The sequence below is a fragment of the Lithobates pipiens genome, unplaced genomic scaffold (genome assembly GCF_037356315.1).
Source record: "Lithobates pipiens isolate NorthernLeopardFrog02 unplaced genomic scaffold, aLitPip1_a1.2 Scaffold_97, whole genome shotgun sequence".
Classification (NCBI taxonomy): domain Eukaryota; kingdom Metazoa; phylum Chordata; class Amphibia; order Anura; family Ranidae; genus Lithobates; species Lithobates pipiens.
Genome location: NW_027507920.1, coordinates 88,698 through 104,719, shown reverse-complemented (window position 1 = coordinate 104,719; position 16,022 = coordinate 88,698). Strand labels below are relative to the sequence as shown.

Sequence of the window (16,022 nt, the reverse complement as noted above, 5' to 3'; positions counted from 1 at the left end):
GGGGTCACTGGAGGAACAGGAGTGCAGGGGTCACTGGAGGAACAGGAGTGCAGGGGTCACTGGAGGAACAGGAGTGCAGGGGTCACTGGAGGAACAGTAGTGCAGGGGTTGCTGGAGGAACAGTAGTGCAGGGGTCACTGGAGGAACAGTAGTGCAGGGGTCACAGGAGGCAGAAGAGTACAGAGGTTGTTAGAGGTAACAGTAGTGCAGGGGTCACTGAGGACACAGTAATGCCCACTAAGACACAGGACGTGGAGAACAACGGTAGAAACTGGAATCACAGAGGGTCTCTATCTTTTGAAGGCATCACCAGAGCACCGGTCCCCAGATATCTAATTAAAGGGAGTGTGGTGGACTGGTACACTCCAATGCTGGGATACAAGGATGGAGGCTTTTCTGCCTGTACGGAGATATGAATGTGAATAGGAATGAGATTGGAGTCTACATTTCATTTTTAAAGTTCCGTAGTAATTTTCTCCTGCTGGGCCCTTCCCTTGTTTTACCGCTTTGGTTTCCTTTGTGAGCCACAAACTCCAGGCAGCGCCGAGGAGCATGTTCCCAATTGCCATTGGCCTCTGCGAGCAGCCGCAGAGTTTGCACGTGTTTGACCCGACGACCCTTCGTCTCCGTCACACTCATAATCGGGAGGAGAGACCTGAGCGAAGACACGGCCGCCTTTAAACCTGATAGTGTGTCTGCCCGGCCTGTCAGCTGGATGAGGCCATTACGGATCGGAGGGGTCCGGGGGAAAGCCTGACAGCTATTGTGTATCAGTCAGCATCACCTGGGCCTGAGTGGCGGATATAACGTGGCTCCGTCTGTTCTGTGTCACTGGGTGGGGGGGGATATTTTCATCCTGTAAGTCTTCCCCCCACCGCCCCAGCCCGCCCGCGCCATCACTCTATCCCTCATTCTATGCTTTCCACATAAAACCTTCACACACGTCACCGACACCCCCGCACCCGCCTCCTTCACCGGCTGCTTTTCACTTTGTAGCTCTTAAATGAACGTTTCTTTGTAGCGAGAAGAACCTCCAATTACAAGAGGAACTCCAACCAAACAGCCGTGACCGCAAACTCCTATACCTGCCTGAATATTTGCAGTTCTGTTCAGCCGCTCTTGCGGTTTACACCCCCCCAGCCACCATGCTGTACATCAGGGGGTCTAAAACTGGCGGCCCTTCAGCTGTTGCCAAACTACAAGTCCCATCATGCCTCTGCCTGAGGGAGCCATGCTTGTAACCGGCGCCCTTGCAATGCCTCATGGGACTTGTAGTTTTGCAACAGCTGGAGGGCCGTCAGTTTGAGACCCCTGCTGTATAGATACAGTATATACTCACCGGCCACTTTATTGGGTACACCTGTTCAATCGCCTTGGTAACACAAACTGATAATCAGCCAATCACATGGCAGGAACTCAATGCCATTAGGCATCTAGTCATGGTGAAGAAGACTTGCCGAAGTTCAACCTGAGCATTAGAATGGGGAAGAAAGGGGATTTAAGTGGCTTTGAACTTGGCGTGGTTGTTGGTGCCGGACGGCCTGGTCTGAGTATTTCAAAAACTGCTGATCTACTGGGATTTTTTTTTTCTTTTTTGGGATTTACATTATCTTTTAATAAGCCTTGAAAACTTCTTATGCCGCGTACACACGACCGGACTTTCCGGCAGAAAAGGTCAGACGGTCATCCCGACGGAGTTCCGACCGAACGGACTTGCCCACACATGAGGGGACCAAAGTCCATTGCAGAGAATGGTCCAAAAAAGAGAAAATATCCAGTGAGCGGCGGTTGTGTGGAGAAAAATGCCTGGTGGGGTAGACAGATGACGCAGTGACGCACTAACGGCCGATCAAGTATCGCTTCTCTAAAGTACTTGTGGTTGGATACCATTTCCTCCTTTGTCCATCCGTGTATGATCCAGTATCTGCCACACCTGGCGCTGGTTATTTATACCAGGAACTAGTTGGTCGGACGACAGTCCTGGTCTATGTTGAGCCTGTGGAAGTGCATTGAGCCACATATCGATGAAGTTGATAGTCTTTGAATTTCCCTGAAGAAGCGGAGATATTACTTCGCAAAACGCGTTGGGTGACTCTATATATATATGAACTGTTACCAGCATTGGGAACGAGTATCAATGTATACACCGCGTTATGCTATTGCTACTATTATGAGATGTTTTTATCTCTGTATGTCATTTTTAACCTTTGTATCTATTAAATATGGTTTTAAAGCAACGTTGTGCTCACCTCAGTGTCAGCTGTGTATCCTTTAAAGTCCTACCTTATGGGACAGCGTCCCAAATCTGTACAAAGTCTTATACAGCAGGATCTGGATATAACAGCTGTCCCTAGAACTGGTAACATATTTTGAACTATCTATAGAGAGAGAGACAGATATTTTGAAATATTATCAATATAAATTGTATACTGTAAAAAATTATACTATTAATAGTATAAAAGTATTTTAAATCTATTTTATTATGATATTATTTAAATTATTATTATACATTATATATATATATATATATATATATATATATATAGAGAGAGAGAGAGAGAGAGAGAGAGAGAGAGAGGGCACAACAGACAAACATATATCAATTATTATTAATATAAATTCTATAAAAACAATAATATGTATTATTATTATTATATTATTATTATTTATTATTAATATACTTTTTATTATGATATTATTTAATTTCTATTTAAATTATTATTATACTATATATATATATATATATATATATATATATATATATATATACACAGTGGTGTGAAAAAGTGTTTGCCCCCTTCCTCATTTCCTGTTCCTTTGCATGTTTGTCACACTTAAGTGTTTCGGAACATCAAACCAATTTAAACAATAGTCAAGGACAACACAAGTAAACACAAAATGCAATTTGTAAATGAAGGTGTTTATTATTAAAGGTGAAAAAAAATCCAAACCATCATGGCCCTGTGTGAAAAAGTGATTGCCCCCCTTGTTAAAACATACTATAACTGTGGTTGTCCACACCTGAGTTCAATTTCTATAGCCACACCCAGGCCTGATTATTGCCACACCTGTTCACAATCAAGGCATCACTTAAATAGGAGCTGCTTGACACAGTAAGGTCCACCAGAAGATCCTTAAAAGCTACACATCATGCCGAGACCCAAAGAAATTCAGGAACAATTGAGAAAGAAAGTAATTGAGATCTATCAGTCTGGAAAGGGTTATAAAGCCATTTCCAAAGCTTTGGGAATCCAGCGAACCACAGTGAGAGCCATTATCCACAAATGGCGAAGACATGGAACAGTGGTGAACCTTCCCAGGAGTGGCCGGCCACCCAAAATTACCCCAAGAGCGCAGCGACGACTCATCCAAGAGGTCACAAAAGACCCCACAACAACGTCCAAGGAACTGCAGGCCTCACTTGCCTCAGTTAAGGTCAGCGTTCATGCCTCCACCATCAGGAAAAGACTGGGCAAAAATGGCCTGCATGGCAGAGTTCCAAGGAGAAAACCACTGCTGAGCAAAAAGAACATCAAAGCTCGTCTCAATTTCTCCACAACACATCTTGATGATCCCCAAGACTTTTGGGACAACATTCTGTGGACCGATGAGACAAAAGTGGAACTCTTTGGAAGGTGTGTGTCCAAGTATATCTGGCGTAGAAGGAACACTGCATTTCATAAAAAGAACATTATACCAACCGTAAAATATGGTGGTGGTAGTGTGATGGTCTGGGGCTGTTTTGCTGCTTCAGGACCTGGAAGACTTGCCGTGATAAAAGGAACTATGAATTCTGCTGTCTACCAAGAGATCCTGAAGGAGAATGTCCGACCATCTGTTCGTGTACTCAAGCTGAAACGAACTTGGGTTCTGCAGCAGGACAATGATCCTAAACACACCAGCAAGTCCACCACCGAATGGCTGAAGAAAAACAAAATGAAGACTTTGGAGTGGCCTAGCCAAAGTCCTGACCTGAATCCTATTGAGATGTTGTGGTATGACCTTAAAAAGGCCGTTCATGCTCGAAAACCCTCTAATGTAACTGAATTAGGACAATTCTGCAAAGATGAGTGGGCCAAAATTCCTCCAGGACGCTGTAAAAGCCTCATTGCACGTTATCGCAAACGCTTGGTTGCAGTTGTTGCTGCTAAGGGTGGCCCAACCAGTTATTAGGTTTAGGGGGCAATCACTTTTTCACACAGGGCCATGATGGTTTGGATTTTTTTTCACCTTTAATAATAAACACCTTCATTTACAAATTGCATTTTGTGTTTACTTGTGTTGTCCTTGACTATTGTTTAAATTGGTTTGATGTTCCGAAACACTTAAGTGTGACAAACATGCAAAGGAACAGGAAATGAGGAAGGGGGCAAACACTTTTTCACACCACTGTATATATATAGAAAGAGAGAGAGAGAGAGAGACAGAGAGAGACAGATATAAATTATTATTAATATAAATTATATAAAAACAATAATATTAATAATAAGAAAGTATTTAAAATACTTTTTATTATGATATTATTTAATATTTATTTAAATTATTATTATACATTTATATATAATAAACAGAGAGAAAGTATAAATTATTATTATTGTAAATTATAAAAATAAATTTAATTATATATAAATTATTATACAATATACATATATACAATATATATATATATTGAGAGAGAGAGAGAGAGAGACAGATATAAAGTATTATATATAATAAACAGAGAGAAAGTATAAATTATTATTATTGTAAATTATAAAAATAAGTTTAATTATATATAAATTTATATATTATAAATGTAATAAAAAAATTAATAAATATATATATATATATATATATATATATATATATATATATATATATATATATATATATATATAGTATTATATAATATATGATAAATAATAGTGTAAAAGTCATCTTTTTAAAATATTATAAATTGTTATTTAAATAAATTACAGTATATAATAACACCAACAACAATAATAATAACAATAAAATCAATAATACAAAATGTAGTTGCCCTGTAATTGATCCCCTTACCCCACCTAATAGAATCTACCTACCGTCTTTACTGTGCGGCCCCCTCCCCGCCCTGCACTGCACAGGCTATGCAAGGAAAATATTCAGGCCCCCCCCCCCCCTATTGTGCATGTGCCACATTCCCCTAGAATCTCTACACACAACAACCACATCCACCACAAAATAACCCCACTCATGTGCCTGCATTTTTCATTTATTTGACATGACTAAGAATGCAAGAGGAGAAGTGAGACTCCTGCAAGGTCCATAATATGAAAAGCCTTGAAATCCAGGGAAGAGTTCAATGCTGAAACCCCTATGAAATTTCAGATGCCACTGGTGGAGTTCCACACACTCCCCCCTCCCGCTATTACTTGTAATATTAGTGTTGGGCGGACTAGATTTGAGATACTTTCATTTTATTTTCATCAAAAGTTGGTAATTGCGTCGTGCTTAGTACAAGCTTGGGTCTAACCGTGTCAATGTCTCTGTGCCTGCAGGTAGAATTATCGGACGGGACATCACACACAATTACGGATGCCTATGCCGGAAAGGAGTACATCATCCAGGTGGCAGCCAAAGACTATGAGATTGGCACGTGGAGCGACTGGAGTGTAGCGGCACATGCCACGCCGTGGACGGAAGAGCCCAAATACATCACCACAGAAGCCCAGAAAACAGGTGAGAGGGGCCAAATGCCAAAACATGATCACACTCCGGGTATGACTGAATTAATCTCAATTTATATAGGACGTGACTCCACAAAAAGCCTGATATGTATGCATGAGTACTGAGGAACACTGAGCCATTAACATCGTTCTGCACCAGAGGAGCTTACACTCTAATGCCCCCCCACAGTCACACACTATTACTATGATACATTTATATAGCTCTGACATATACCGCAGTGCTGTACAGAGAACACTGAGCCAGTCACATCAGTCTCTGCACCAGAGGAGCTTACACTCTAATGTCCCACCAGCACACTAGTTCAAGAAGAATAACTGAATCCAAGTCAAAGTTTGGAAACACAGGAAGGCCTCAGTATCTGATCTTTCCTGAGCTGGGCTGCAATTTCTCTTCTCTATTGAAGGGTTAAAGAGTCTGCAGCCTTTGTGGGTCTTCATTATTTACTCATTAGGGTTTAATTACCCTTGTAATGTTCCAGCTTGAGAGGTCAGCAGGCCCCAACTCCCCCAGGTGGAGTTTTTCATTGTGTCCTGGCAGGGGGGTGTCGTGTTCTAGATGGATCAGAGCTCAGTGCCAAGCAAACAAGGCTTTGATGTTGAGTATTAATAATGAGGATATAATATATAATGTTCATGGGACAAGCTCCGGGGTTTATATAGAGGCCTCTCAGGGTGGAAGGAGGATGTATGGATTAGATGCAGACACTGGAGAGACGTCTCCGGGAAAGCAAATCACATTACACACATATATCATCTTCTGGCCTTCCTATGGTGCCTACATGGTGCAACCCAATTACACGGGTCATCCGATTCTTCTGTGGATTGTATCTCCAGAAAACCAGTCCAAGTTTGGAAATTTTCAAGAGCTGATTGCTTATCTCAGATGAGTGCAAAATGAGCAAACAGTGTGATCAGGCTGAGGGAAAAGCAAATAGAATTGTATAGTTTATCATTAGGGGATTCACCAGCAGGAGGAAGGAGGTTCTAATTCCTCTATATAGATCTTTATATTACTAGAGGGATCCCCAGCAGAAGGAAGGAGATCCTGATTCCTCTATATAGATATTTATATTACTAGAGGGGTCACCAGCTGGAGGATGGAGGTTCTGATTCCTCTATATAGATCTTTATGTCACTAGAGGGATCCCCAGCTGGAGGATGGAGGTTCTAATTCCTCTATAAATTCCTGTATATAGATCTTTATATCACTAGAGGGATCACCATCAGGAGGAAGGAGGTCCTGATTCCTCTATATAGATATTTATATTACTAGAGGGGTCACCAGCTGGAGGATGGAGGTTCTAATTCCTCTATAAATTCCTGTATATAGATCTTTATATCACTAGAGGGATCACCATCAGGAGGAAGGAGGTCCTGATTCCTCTATATAGATCTTTATATCACTAGAGGGGTCGCCATCAGTATGAAGGAGATCTAGATTCTTCTATATATATATATCTTTATATCACTAGAGGTATCAACCACAGGAAAAAGGAGGACCTAATTCCTCTACATAGATCTTTATATTACTAAAGGTATCACCAGAAGGAGGAAGGAGGTCCTCATTCCTCTCTCTAGATCTTTATATCACAAGCGGAATCACCAACAGGAGGAAGGATGTCCTGATTCCTCTTTAATGATCTTCCGATAACTAAGGGGTCACCAGCAGGAGAAAGGAGGTCCTCTTTTTTCCTTTAATCAACCTATTATCAATAGAGCAGTCATCAACAGGGGGAAGGAGGTCCTGATTCCCAGGGGCTGACTGACAACTGTTGGCCCGGGGGGCATGGTGCAGGGGACTTAGCTCCCCTCCCACTTTTCCTTTTCCCTGCCTCCTCCCATCTCCAATCCCAGGCTGAAGCTCCGTTCCAGGTACTCTCTTCTCAGCAGACAGGTCATGCTGGACAGCGCCTGCTGCACCGGCTCCAGGTTCCAGAACTGGGGCTGGCCGGGGGCTGCAGGGTGGAGTAAGGGCAGCTCAGTCAGGGCTTGCCGTGAGGGCTTCTGCTCGAACATGGCATACACAATCCATGACGGTGTGGGGGGGGGGGGGGGGGGGGGCGCGGTGGCATACACAATCCTCGTACTCATCTTCATCCCTCACTCAGTAGGACACCAATGGAGACCTTTTACTCCTCTTCACCAGGCAGCCTTTGGGCATGTCTAGATGTGAATAAGGTTCCGGAGGGCAAGATTTTCAATAAGTAAGTAGTTTGAACATACTTGGAAAAAACATTGATCTATACTCAGACAAAGTAAAAATGGCAAACTTGATGGACCAGTTGGTCTATTTCTGGTGCCACTCTTCTATGTTTCTATATAAGAAATGTGTTTCTTTTTTTTTTTTTTTTTTAGTAAAATCATCACATTAAAAAAAACACAATAACCTGTATGGCAGATGAAGAAAAATGGATCTCAGATCTTATTGACCATTTAGATCTGCCATGAGTAGCTAGCATAATGATGGATGCATACTTACCAGTTATATACTTACAATAGTAGAATAGTGCAATAGTAGATTTAAAGGCACATTTTTTTTTTTTACATTTTGGATAGAGTAAGGGAGAATTCAACCCTTGTCCTATTGATTATTCACCCTTACTTCCTGTTCCTTAGCCAAAGCAGGAAGTGATCAAATTGTTTAAGCATGTCTTCTAGTGGTGAGTCAGAATAGGGAGACAGGGAGGATGGTTTCCTGGTCTGTGTCTGACTCGGCGTGTATGAGATGCTGCTTTTCTGAGCGAGGAGAGTGTTTTTGTGAGGAGGAAACCGCCGTCATCTTAGTGGAGGCCCGCGCTAGGACGTCCAGGATTGTTTTGGAGCATAGTGTGTGATCCGGGCTTGTCCCTGTGTGTTGACCAGGTGGGAGGTAATTGACGGTGGTGCCGGCGTCAGCTGTTAGCGGCCATTTATTCCCGAAACGGAGCCTCAGGCTTGCATGTCTGCCCTGACGGATTTTCGCATACACCTCCAGATCAGTAGAACATTTAGTGGACAAGACCATCCAGTAGGTAGTCATATAGGAAGAACATTAACTAGATAAGAACAGCCTGTAGCCAATCAGATCAGGGTAACATTAAATGAACCAACCTGTGGTCAACCAATTAGTAGAACATCCACATCAATAGATAAGACCACCTGTATCCAATCAGATTAGTTGGAAAAATAAATACAAGACCAACTCATCACAGTGAAGCCCTGACAGCCCACTCAATAAGGGTTTACTTAAGATGATAGAATAATGTTGTACCATATTCAGAGACAGCAGTAGAGACCTAGTCAATACCAGAGTTTGGGGAGTTTTAGTAGCAGTTCCAAGGCCAAACTGTTTTACAGGACCCCTAAGAAGTGTGTCTCCGTGCTGGACCAGCAAGACATAATACCAATCTATATCCAATCAGATCAGTAGAACGTTGAGTGGACTGGACCAAACAGTAGGCAATCAGTTAGGTAGAACATTAAATAGACAAGACCAGCCTATATCCAGTCTGATTCATAGAACATTGAATGAACAAGACCAACTCATAGCCAATCAGATCAGTAGAACATTCAGTTGACAAGACCAACCAGTAGTTAGTCATATCAGTAGAGCATTAAATGGAGAAGACCAACCTGTAGCCAATCAGATCAGTAAAACATTGAATGGAGAAGACCATCCTGTGGACAACCAATCAGAAGAACATCCAACAGACAAGACTGAATGTAGCCAACCAGATTAGTAGACCATTAAGAACAAGACCAGCTAATTTCCAATCACACCAGTAGAACATTCAATAGGCTGGACCAACCTGTGGCTAATCAGATCACTAAACTTTCATTGGAAAAGTTTACCTTTTGCTAATGAGATTGATAAAACATTTAATGGAAAAGTTCACCTGTAGCCAATCAGATCAGTAGAACATTCAGTGGACAAGACCAACCAGTAGTTAGTCATATCAGTAGAGAATTAAATGGACAAGACCATCCTGTAGAAAATCAGATCGGTAAAACATTGAATGGAGAAGACCAAACTGTAGACAATCAGATCATTAGAACATTAAATGGAGGAGACCAACCTGTGGATGAACAAGCAGCAGAACATCCAACAGACAAGACTGAATGTAGCCAACCAGATTAGTAGAACATTAAGAACAAGACCAGCTAATTTCCAATCACACCAGTAGAACATTTAATAGGCTTGACCAACCTGTGGCCAATCAGATCGCTAAACTTCCATTAGAAAAGTTTACCTTTTGCCAATGAGATTGATAAAACATTTAATGGAAAAGATCACCTGTAGCCAATCAGATCAGTAGAACATTCAGTGGACAAGACCAACCAGTAGTTAGTCATATTAGTAGAGCATTAAATGGACAAGACCATCCTGTAGAAAATCAAATCGGTAAAGCATTGAATGGAGAAGACCAAACTGTAGACAATCAGATCATTAGAGCATTAAATGGAGAAGACCAACCTGTGGACCAGCAATCAGCAGAACATCCAACAGACAAGACCGAATGTAGCCAACCCGATTAGTAGAACATTAAGGGCAAGACCAACTAATTTCCAATCAGATTAGTAGAACATTCAATAGACTGGACCAACCTGTAGCCAATCAGATCACTAAACTTTTGTTGGGAAAGTTTACCTTTTGCAAATCATATTAGTAAAACATTTAATTGAAAAGATCGCCTGTAGCCAATCAGACCAGTAGGACATTAAATACAAGAACAAACCATGGCCAGCTAGTTTAGGGTAACCTATAACTACTTAGATAACTGGAATATTTAAGGAGCACATTGTACATGTAGGCAATTAAACCAGTAAAGCTTTCGTAAAACAAGTTACAGCTTAAAATATATCTAATAAATGTAACTGCCATTAACCCAGCCCCACACCAGCCACAACCATCCACAGTCGTCTTGTGTAATATGTTTAATGGGTTTCATTCTGCCTGAACTTTGTACCATTCGGCTTTTTGTTGTATGAAGATGTTTGCTCAGCGAGCCCCGGCAGCGATCCAAACTGTACATTTTCTTGTACGGTTTAGTAGCTGCAGTATCACCTAACAGGAAATTGGCCGTTTCCTAAATTAATTTCCATTTAAAAGCGCGCGCCTCCCCCTCCCCACTGCTCACCTCGCTCACTTGCTGGGTAGGAGCTTTGGAGTGGAAGGGAACTTAGCAAGAAGGAAGCTATTTGAGCACTGTAACAAGCCATATATCATAATTATCATCAGCCCTGCACTGTAATTGACTTAAGGGCCATTGGGGAAAATCCTGCTTTTTAGAGCAGAATGTGAATGACGTTCCCTGGGATGTAAATAACCGGATTTAGAATATGAATTATGTTCTCCAGAATGGGTTTTGTGAGCTCGGAAACATGAATGACTGGGCTCGAAATGGGAAACCTGCACTTAAATGAAGACGGATGTTGTTTGCAATGCAAATGATAACGGAAGACTTTGGAAACTTTCAATTTATAAAGTGTTTCATGGCCCCCGTGGCCTGGGATTCTGGATTTACAAAGTGCGGTAGAATAAAAAAGCTTGCACATGAAATCAAGGCGATAATTGTCTAGGTGGGCCTGGGGAAGGAAATTCCTGTCCCCCCTGTCGACAGTTATTAGAGTCCATCTGTTTCAGGCTTAAAAGGAATGTTTTTAATGTATATCAAAGCCAAAACTTTTCGCTTTTTATTTCAGATAGAGCAGGGAAGGTTAAAAGTGAACCAGCGTCCCTACTCCCGCTACTTCTGCCCTGCACAGTATCTCTTGTATCTAACTAAAATTCCCAAAAAACTATACCAAAAGTTGGTTGCCTTGCACATGATTAATCCTGAGTGGCTTAATCAAATAAATTGTGTTGCTGAGATGGAGGAGCTGATCTAAACAGACATGGATAATTTCTCCAAATTCACGGCCACATGGGACGCATGGATAACCTTCAAAAAATCCCAACCATACCAAGACCTTATAAGCACTACAAATGAACTCCCAACCGGGGGGATTCTACGCCTGTCCTTAAAGACTGAAAGGGGCTCACGCCCAACTGCTACACGTCATAAGGCTCTGATTACTAGAAACTGGAGAGGGTAGTTGGTGACTACCTGACCCCCTCTCCTCATCTGCAACAGAAATGGCTCAAAAAATACATTTTTGAAGAGCCCATTTCCCTGAAGGAAAAAAAAAATACTTACTTTGGCCCCCCCAGCCTCCCTCCAACGGGCACCAATGATGCCGTCATGCCACCTGGCAGAGATGGAAGCTTGAAATCCCATGAGAATGCACTCGTGCAATGGGCTGGAGTTAATTCTCACAGGATTTGGATCTCCCAGCTCTGCGAGGGAGAGGGGTGGGCAGTGGCGCCGCCTCAAAGTGATGGAGGCTGGTGGACAATCCATTGCCTTCTGCTTGCAATGGAAGGCCATATTTAAAGGGTATTCTTGTTTTGATTTTTTTACTAACAGTCTTTGTCCCATTGGGGACATTTCCTTTCTGTCTTGTGGACACAACAAGAAGTGAGAGTAGATCTGTCTAAAGTCCTCTTAGCAAGTTGTTACCAGAACAGATTTTCCCATTGGAAAAAAGTCTCTCATTGATAATGGTCATAAGGACAAAGAACGACTAGGGCAAGGCATAGATGATGCAATTTTCTTTCTGGAAACCACGGGAAAACTGCTCTATTCCACCATCAGCACAGTCAACGTTGATGGGGGAATCCCTCCCACAGGGCACTTGTGTTTTACCAGCAGGGAGTCTTCCTTGCCAGCAGATTACAGCTAGAGGGCTATAGCTGCCGGCAGTGATCGAATGCAAAAAATCCAACAGGCTGATTGTACTGAAGTCAATCAATGGATTTCAGTACAACCAGTCTGCCTAAAGATGGATCAAATCTTGGTTGGTCCCTACTGAACTAGCCGAGATTCGATCCGTCTATGGCCAGCTTAAAGCTGACCATACACAGTTTTTTTTTTTTTTGTTCAGTCAGCTGTTACCTGGTCCAACTTCCTCAATTCTCACCTAGGCAAGAATGACGTGCACTTAGACATGACTGCTGCCCACCCACAGCCTCGCATAAGGCAGCTCAGCAGCATCATACAATTTTGTACATGCATACTTGAGAGGCGGTGTTCTGTCAAAATATCCAACCCGTCAGAAACTCCAACTACTTAACTTCCTGTTTTTTGAAACCAGCAGTAATTGGAGGTTTTGACAAACTGCTGTTTGGAGACAACACCAATAACCGAATAGACTCCGGTGCACAATATTATGGGTGGAGATTCTTACTCCGTTCTGATACTAGCCAACAAAATGGCCACCTCCAAGGCGGCAACAACTTTGTCCTCATTACCCACTGTGCTGTCAAAATAGCTAAATCTTCCTGTACCAGACTTTATTCGGTTGCTGGTATGTCCAAACAGCAATTCGTCAAAATCTCCAATTACTGATGGTTTCAAAAAAACAGAAGTTAAGTAGTTGGAGTTTCTGACTGGTTGAATATTTTGAAAGAACGCTGTTATTGCTGAGGAAGTCACAGCCAACTGCCATTTCCAAGATGGCGGCAATAGAGACCTGTAGCAAAAAAAAAACTGGCTGTGGGAAGATTTTTTTTTTTAAGGCTAAACTTCATCTTTAACGTCTTGCCTCTTTAACCTCCTCTCTGTATATAATAATCTGTTCATATTCATATTATTAAAGTGTAGTTCCACCCAAAAGTGGAACTTCTGCTTATCTAATTCCTCCCCCCCCTCCGGTGCCACATTTGGCAAATTTCAGCCGGGGGGGGGGGGGGGTGGGGAGCAGGTACCTATTTTTGACTGGTGCCCTGTCCCTACATCCGTCAAAATTCACTGCGGCGAGATACGTCAGAAGTCCGGCCCCCCTCCTCCTTCCCCTGCTGCCGAGCCAGTAAGAGAGCACAGCGCGTTTCATGCATGCGCAGTAAGGAACTAGCTGTGAAGCCACAAGGCTTGACTGCTGAGTCCCCTTACTGGCAGTGGTGGTGGAATCTCCCGGGAGCCAATGAAAACATTTGCTGGGTTGCTGACATCGCTGGATTCTAGGACAGGTAAGTGTCCTAATATTTCAAGTCAGCAGCTATAGTATGTGTATAGCTTCTAACTTAACATTTTTGGGAGGGGAGGGGGCGGAACTCTGCTTTAAGAACGTGAGAAGATATTGATATAGAGCAGGTGATCCCACAACATTAAGATATTTATCATTTTTATTTATCTTTTTAAATATATTTTGTTTGGAGGGGGGGTCCCTTAGACTCCATTTTATATATACATTTGTCATTGCTACAATAAATCTGAGTTTGTTCTTTTTACTTTTCGATACATTCCTTATTGCCTAGATCTCAATTATGTTTATTACTAATTCATGTTTACAGTTAAGTGGGCAATAAGGTGTAATTTATTATATTTATTTGTTACTGACAATAGCACCAAATCATCTATACCCTTGGCTCTGGTTTTGTTGAGAACACACTGTGAAAAATTATTTTGGACACAATTACAATTGCTATAGCGCCCCATCCTTCTCCAGCTACTAGCAATAAAAACCTGATAGGGGTTCCAACCCCTCGCCACACCATCCAAAATCAAACACAAGCATTTTTTGTTTTTTTGGATAAATTTTACATTTTAAAATTTTCGATTTACTCATCCTTAGACGCACGTTGTAATGTTTGCTAAATGTCAGTCGATTAATGTATGCAGTGCAATTGCCAGGTGTATGTACGATGACTAGACAAATGAGCTGTATTATAACCTCTTGTTTTTCATCTCTTATTTAGAAACCACAACGACAATCACAACAACGACCACAACGACTTATATGACACCTCCAACTACCAAGGTGTGCGATCCAGAGCCTACAGAAAACTCAGCCCAAGTATTCTATCCTTCTCTATTGTTATTGGTTCCAGTTGGAATTTTACTTATGTGGTAAGAGTCTCTCATTCCACCGTTGCTAATGTCAATGTGCTGTCCAATCATATTATACAGATTTGAGATACCATGTATCAATGAAAGACAGCTTGTTTGAAGAGAAAAAAAAAAATAGAGCTCCAAGCCATAGAGATTGGAAGCTCCCTTGATCGGTAGAATGACCAATCAAGAGACAACTCTACTTCAAACTGCAAAATGACACAAGGCTCGGCATTCGAGGAAGGTGTCACTACATTTTACCAGAACTACTATACTTACCTGTCCTTGTGACTCAGAGTGACCTCCTATGCACTCTAGTGTCATCTACTGTGCTCCAGTGCACCCATATCATCTAGTGACTCAGAATGACACCTGACGTGCCCCAGTGTCATCCCATGACCCCCAATGTACCAGTGTGCCCCGTGACTCCAGAGCATCCGATGTAATCTAGTTACTCAGTGTATCCTGTGCATCTTCACAACACCTGTGTCTCCACACAGTCACTGGAATGCTCCATAGCTGTCTGACCTGTTGCTCCACCGTCACCACGTTCTACTTCCTGCCCACCCTTAGGTACAGTGGATACGGACCTTCGTTCTCGATGTCAGTTAGCTTTGAAAAAGACCCTACACCAAGCCCTAGATTTTGAGACAACCTATCCTTATGGCTTGGCAGTCTCATCCTTTGGGGCTGCATTAGGGCAAGAGAAACTGCCATAATATAACAATTATTCAATAAAGTTAGATTACCAAAATTTGAGTCCAGCGCTCCACCACCACAATTCCTCAATGAAAAGCCTGCTACACTCCACCGTCAATGCCTCACAACCCTCATGTACAGTGGATATGGACCCCCCTCCTTGATGGTACTTTGTTTTTGATAACACCTTGCACCAAAACATAGATATTGAGAGCACCAGTCTCTGTGGCCTTGGTGTTCTGATCCTTTCCTTCTTTATTCATTGGGGCTCCAAGGAGTAGTAGAGTCCAGCGCTTCACCACCCCAATTTCTCAGGAAATTGTTAGTCATGCTTCACCATCAATACCTGATACTGCTTGCAACCCTCAGGTACAACGGCTAGAGACTCTATTCCTTGATACCAGTTAGCCCTTGATAAGATCCTACACCAAGCCATAGATATTGAAAGCAGCAGTCCCTAAGGCTTGGTGTTCTGACCCTTTCCTTCCATACTCACTGGGGCTCCATGGGGCAGTAGACAACTGCCATAATATAACAATTATTCAATACAGTTGGATCAACAGTCCAGTGCTTTTTGACCCTTAATATCTCAATAAAAGGTCTACCATGCGCCACTGTCAATACCTGACACTGCCCTGCAACCCTCAGGTAGTGACCTTTTTTATTGATGGCAATTATCTCTTAATAAGACAGTACACCAAGCTAT

The 16,022-nt window shown here is 42.2% G+C and overlaps 1 protein-coding gene across 6 annotated transcripts in view; it reads left to right on the top strand.

Moving 5' to 3' along the window:
* Nucleotides 1-16,022, top strand: part of CNTFR (ciliary neurotrophic factor receptor) — a 756,323-nt gene that overhangs the window by 733,575 nt on the left and 6,726 nt on the right. For 5 of the 6 annotated variants that reach the window (XM_077474624.1, XM_077474626.1, XM_077474625.1 and 2 more), the window contains 2 exons: nt 5,520-5,700; nt 14,485-14,639. In XM_077474624.1, the coding sequence (XP_077330750.1) occupies nt 5,520-5,700; nt 14,485-14,639 (336 nt within the window). Of the gene's footprint in view, nt 1-5,519; nt 5,701-14,484; nt 14,640-16,022 lie in introns of those variants that run through there. The other variant, XM_077474629.1, reaches the window with a different exon arrangement.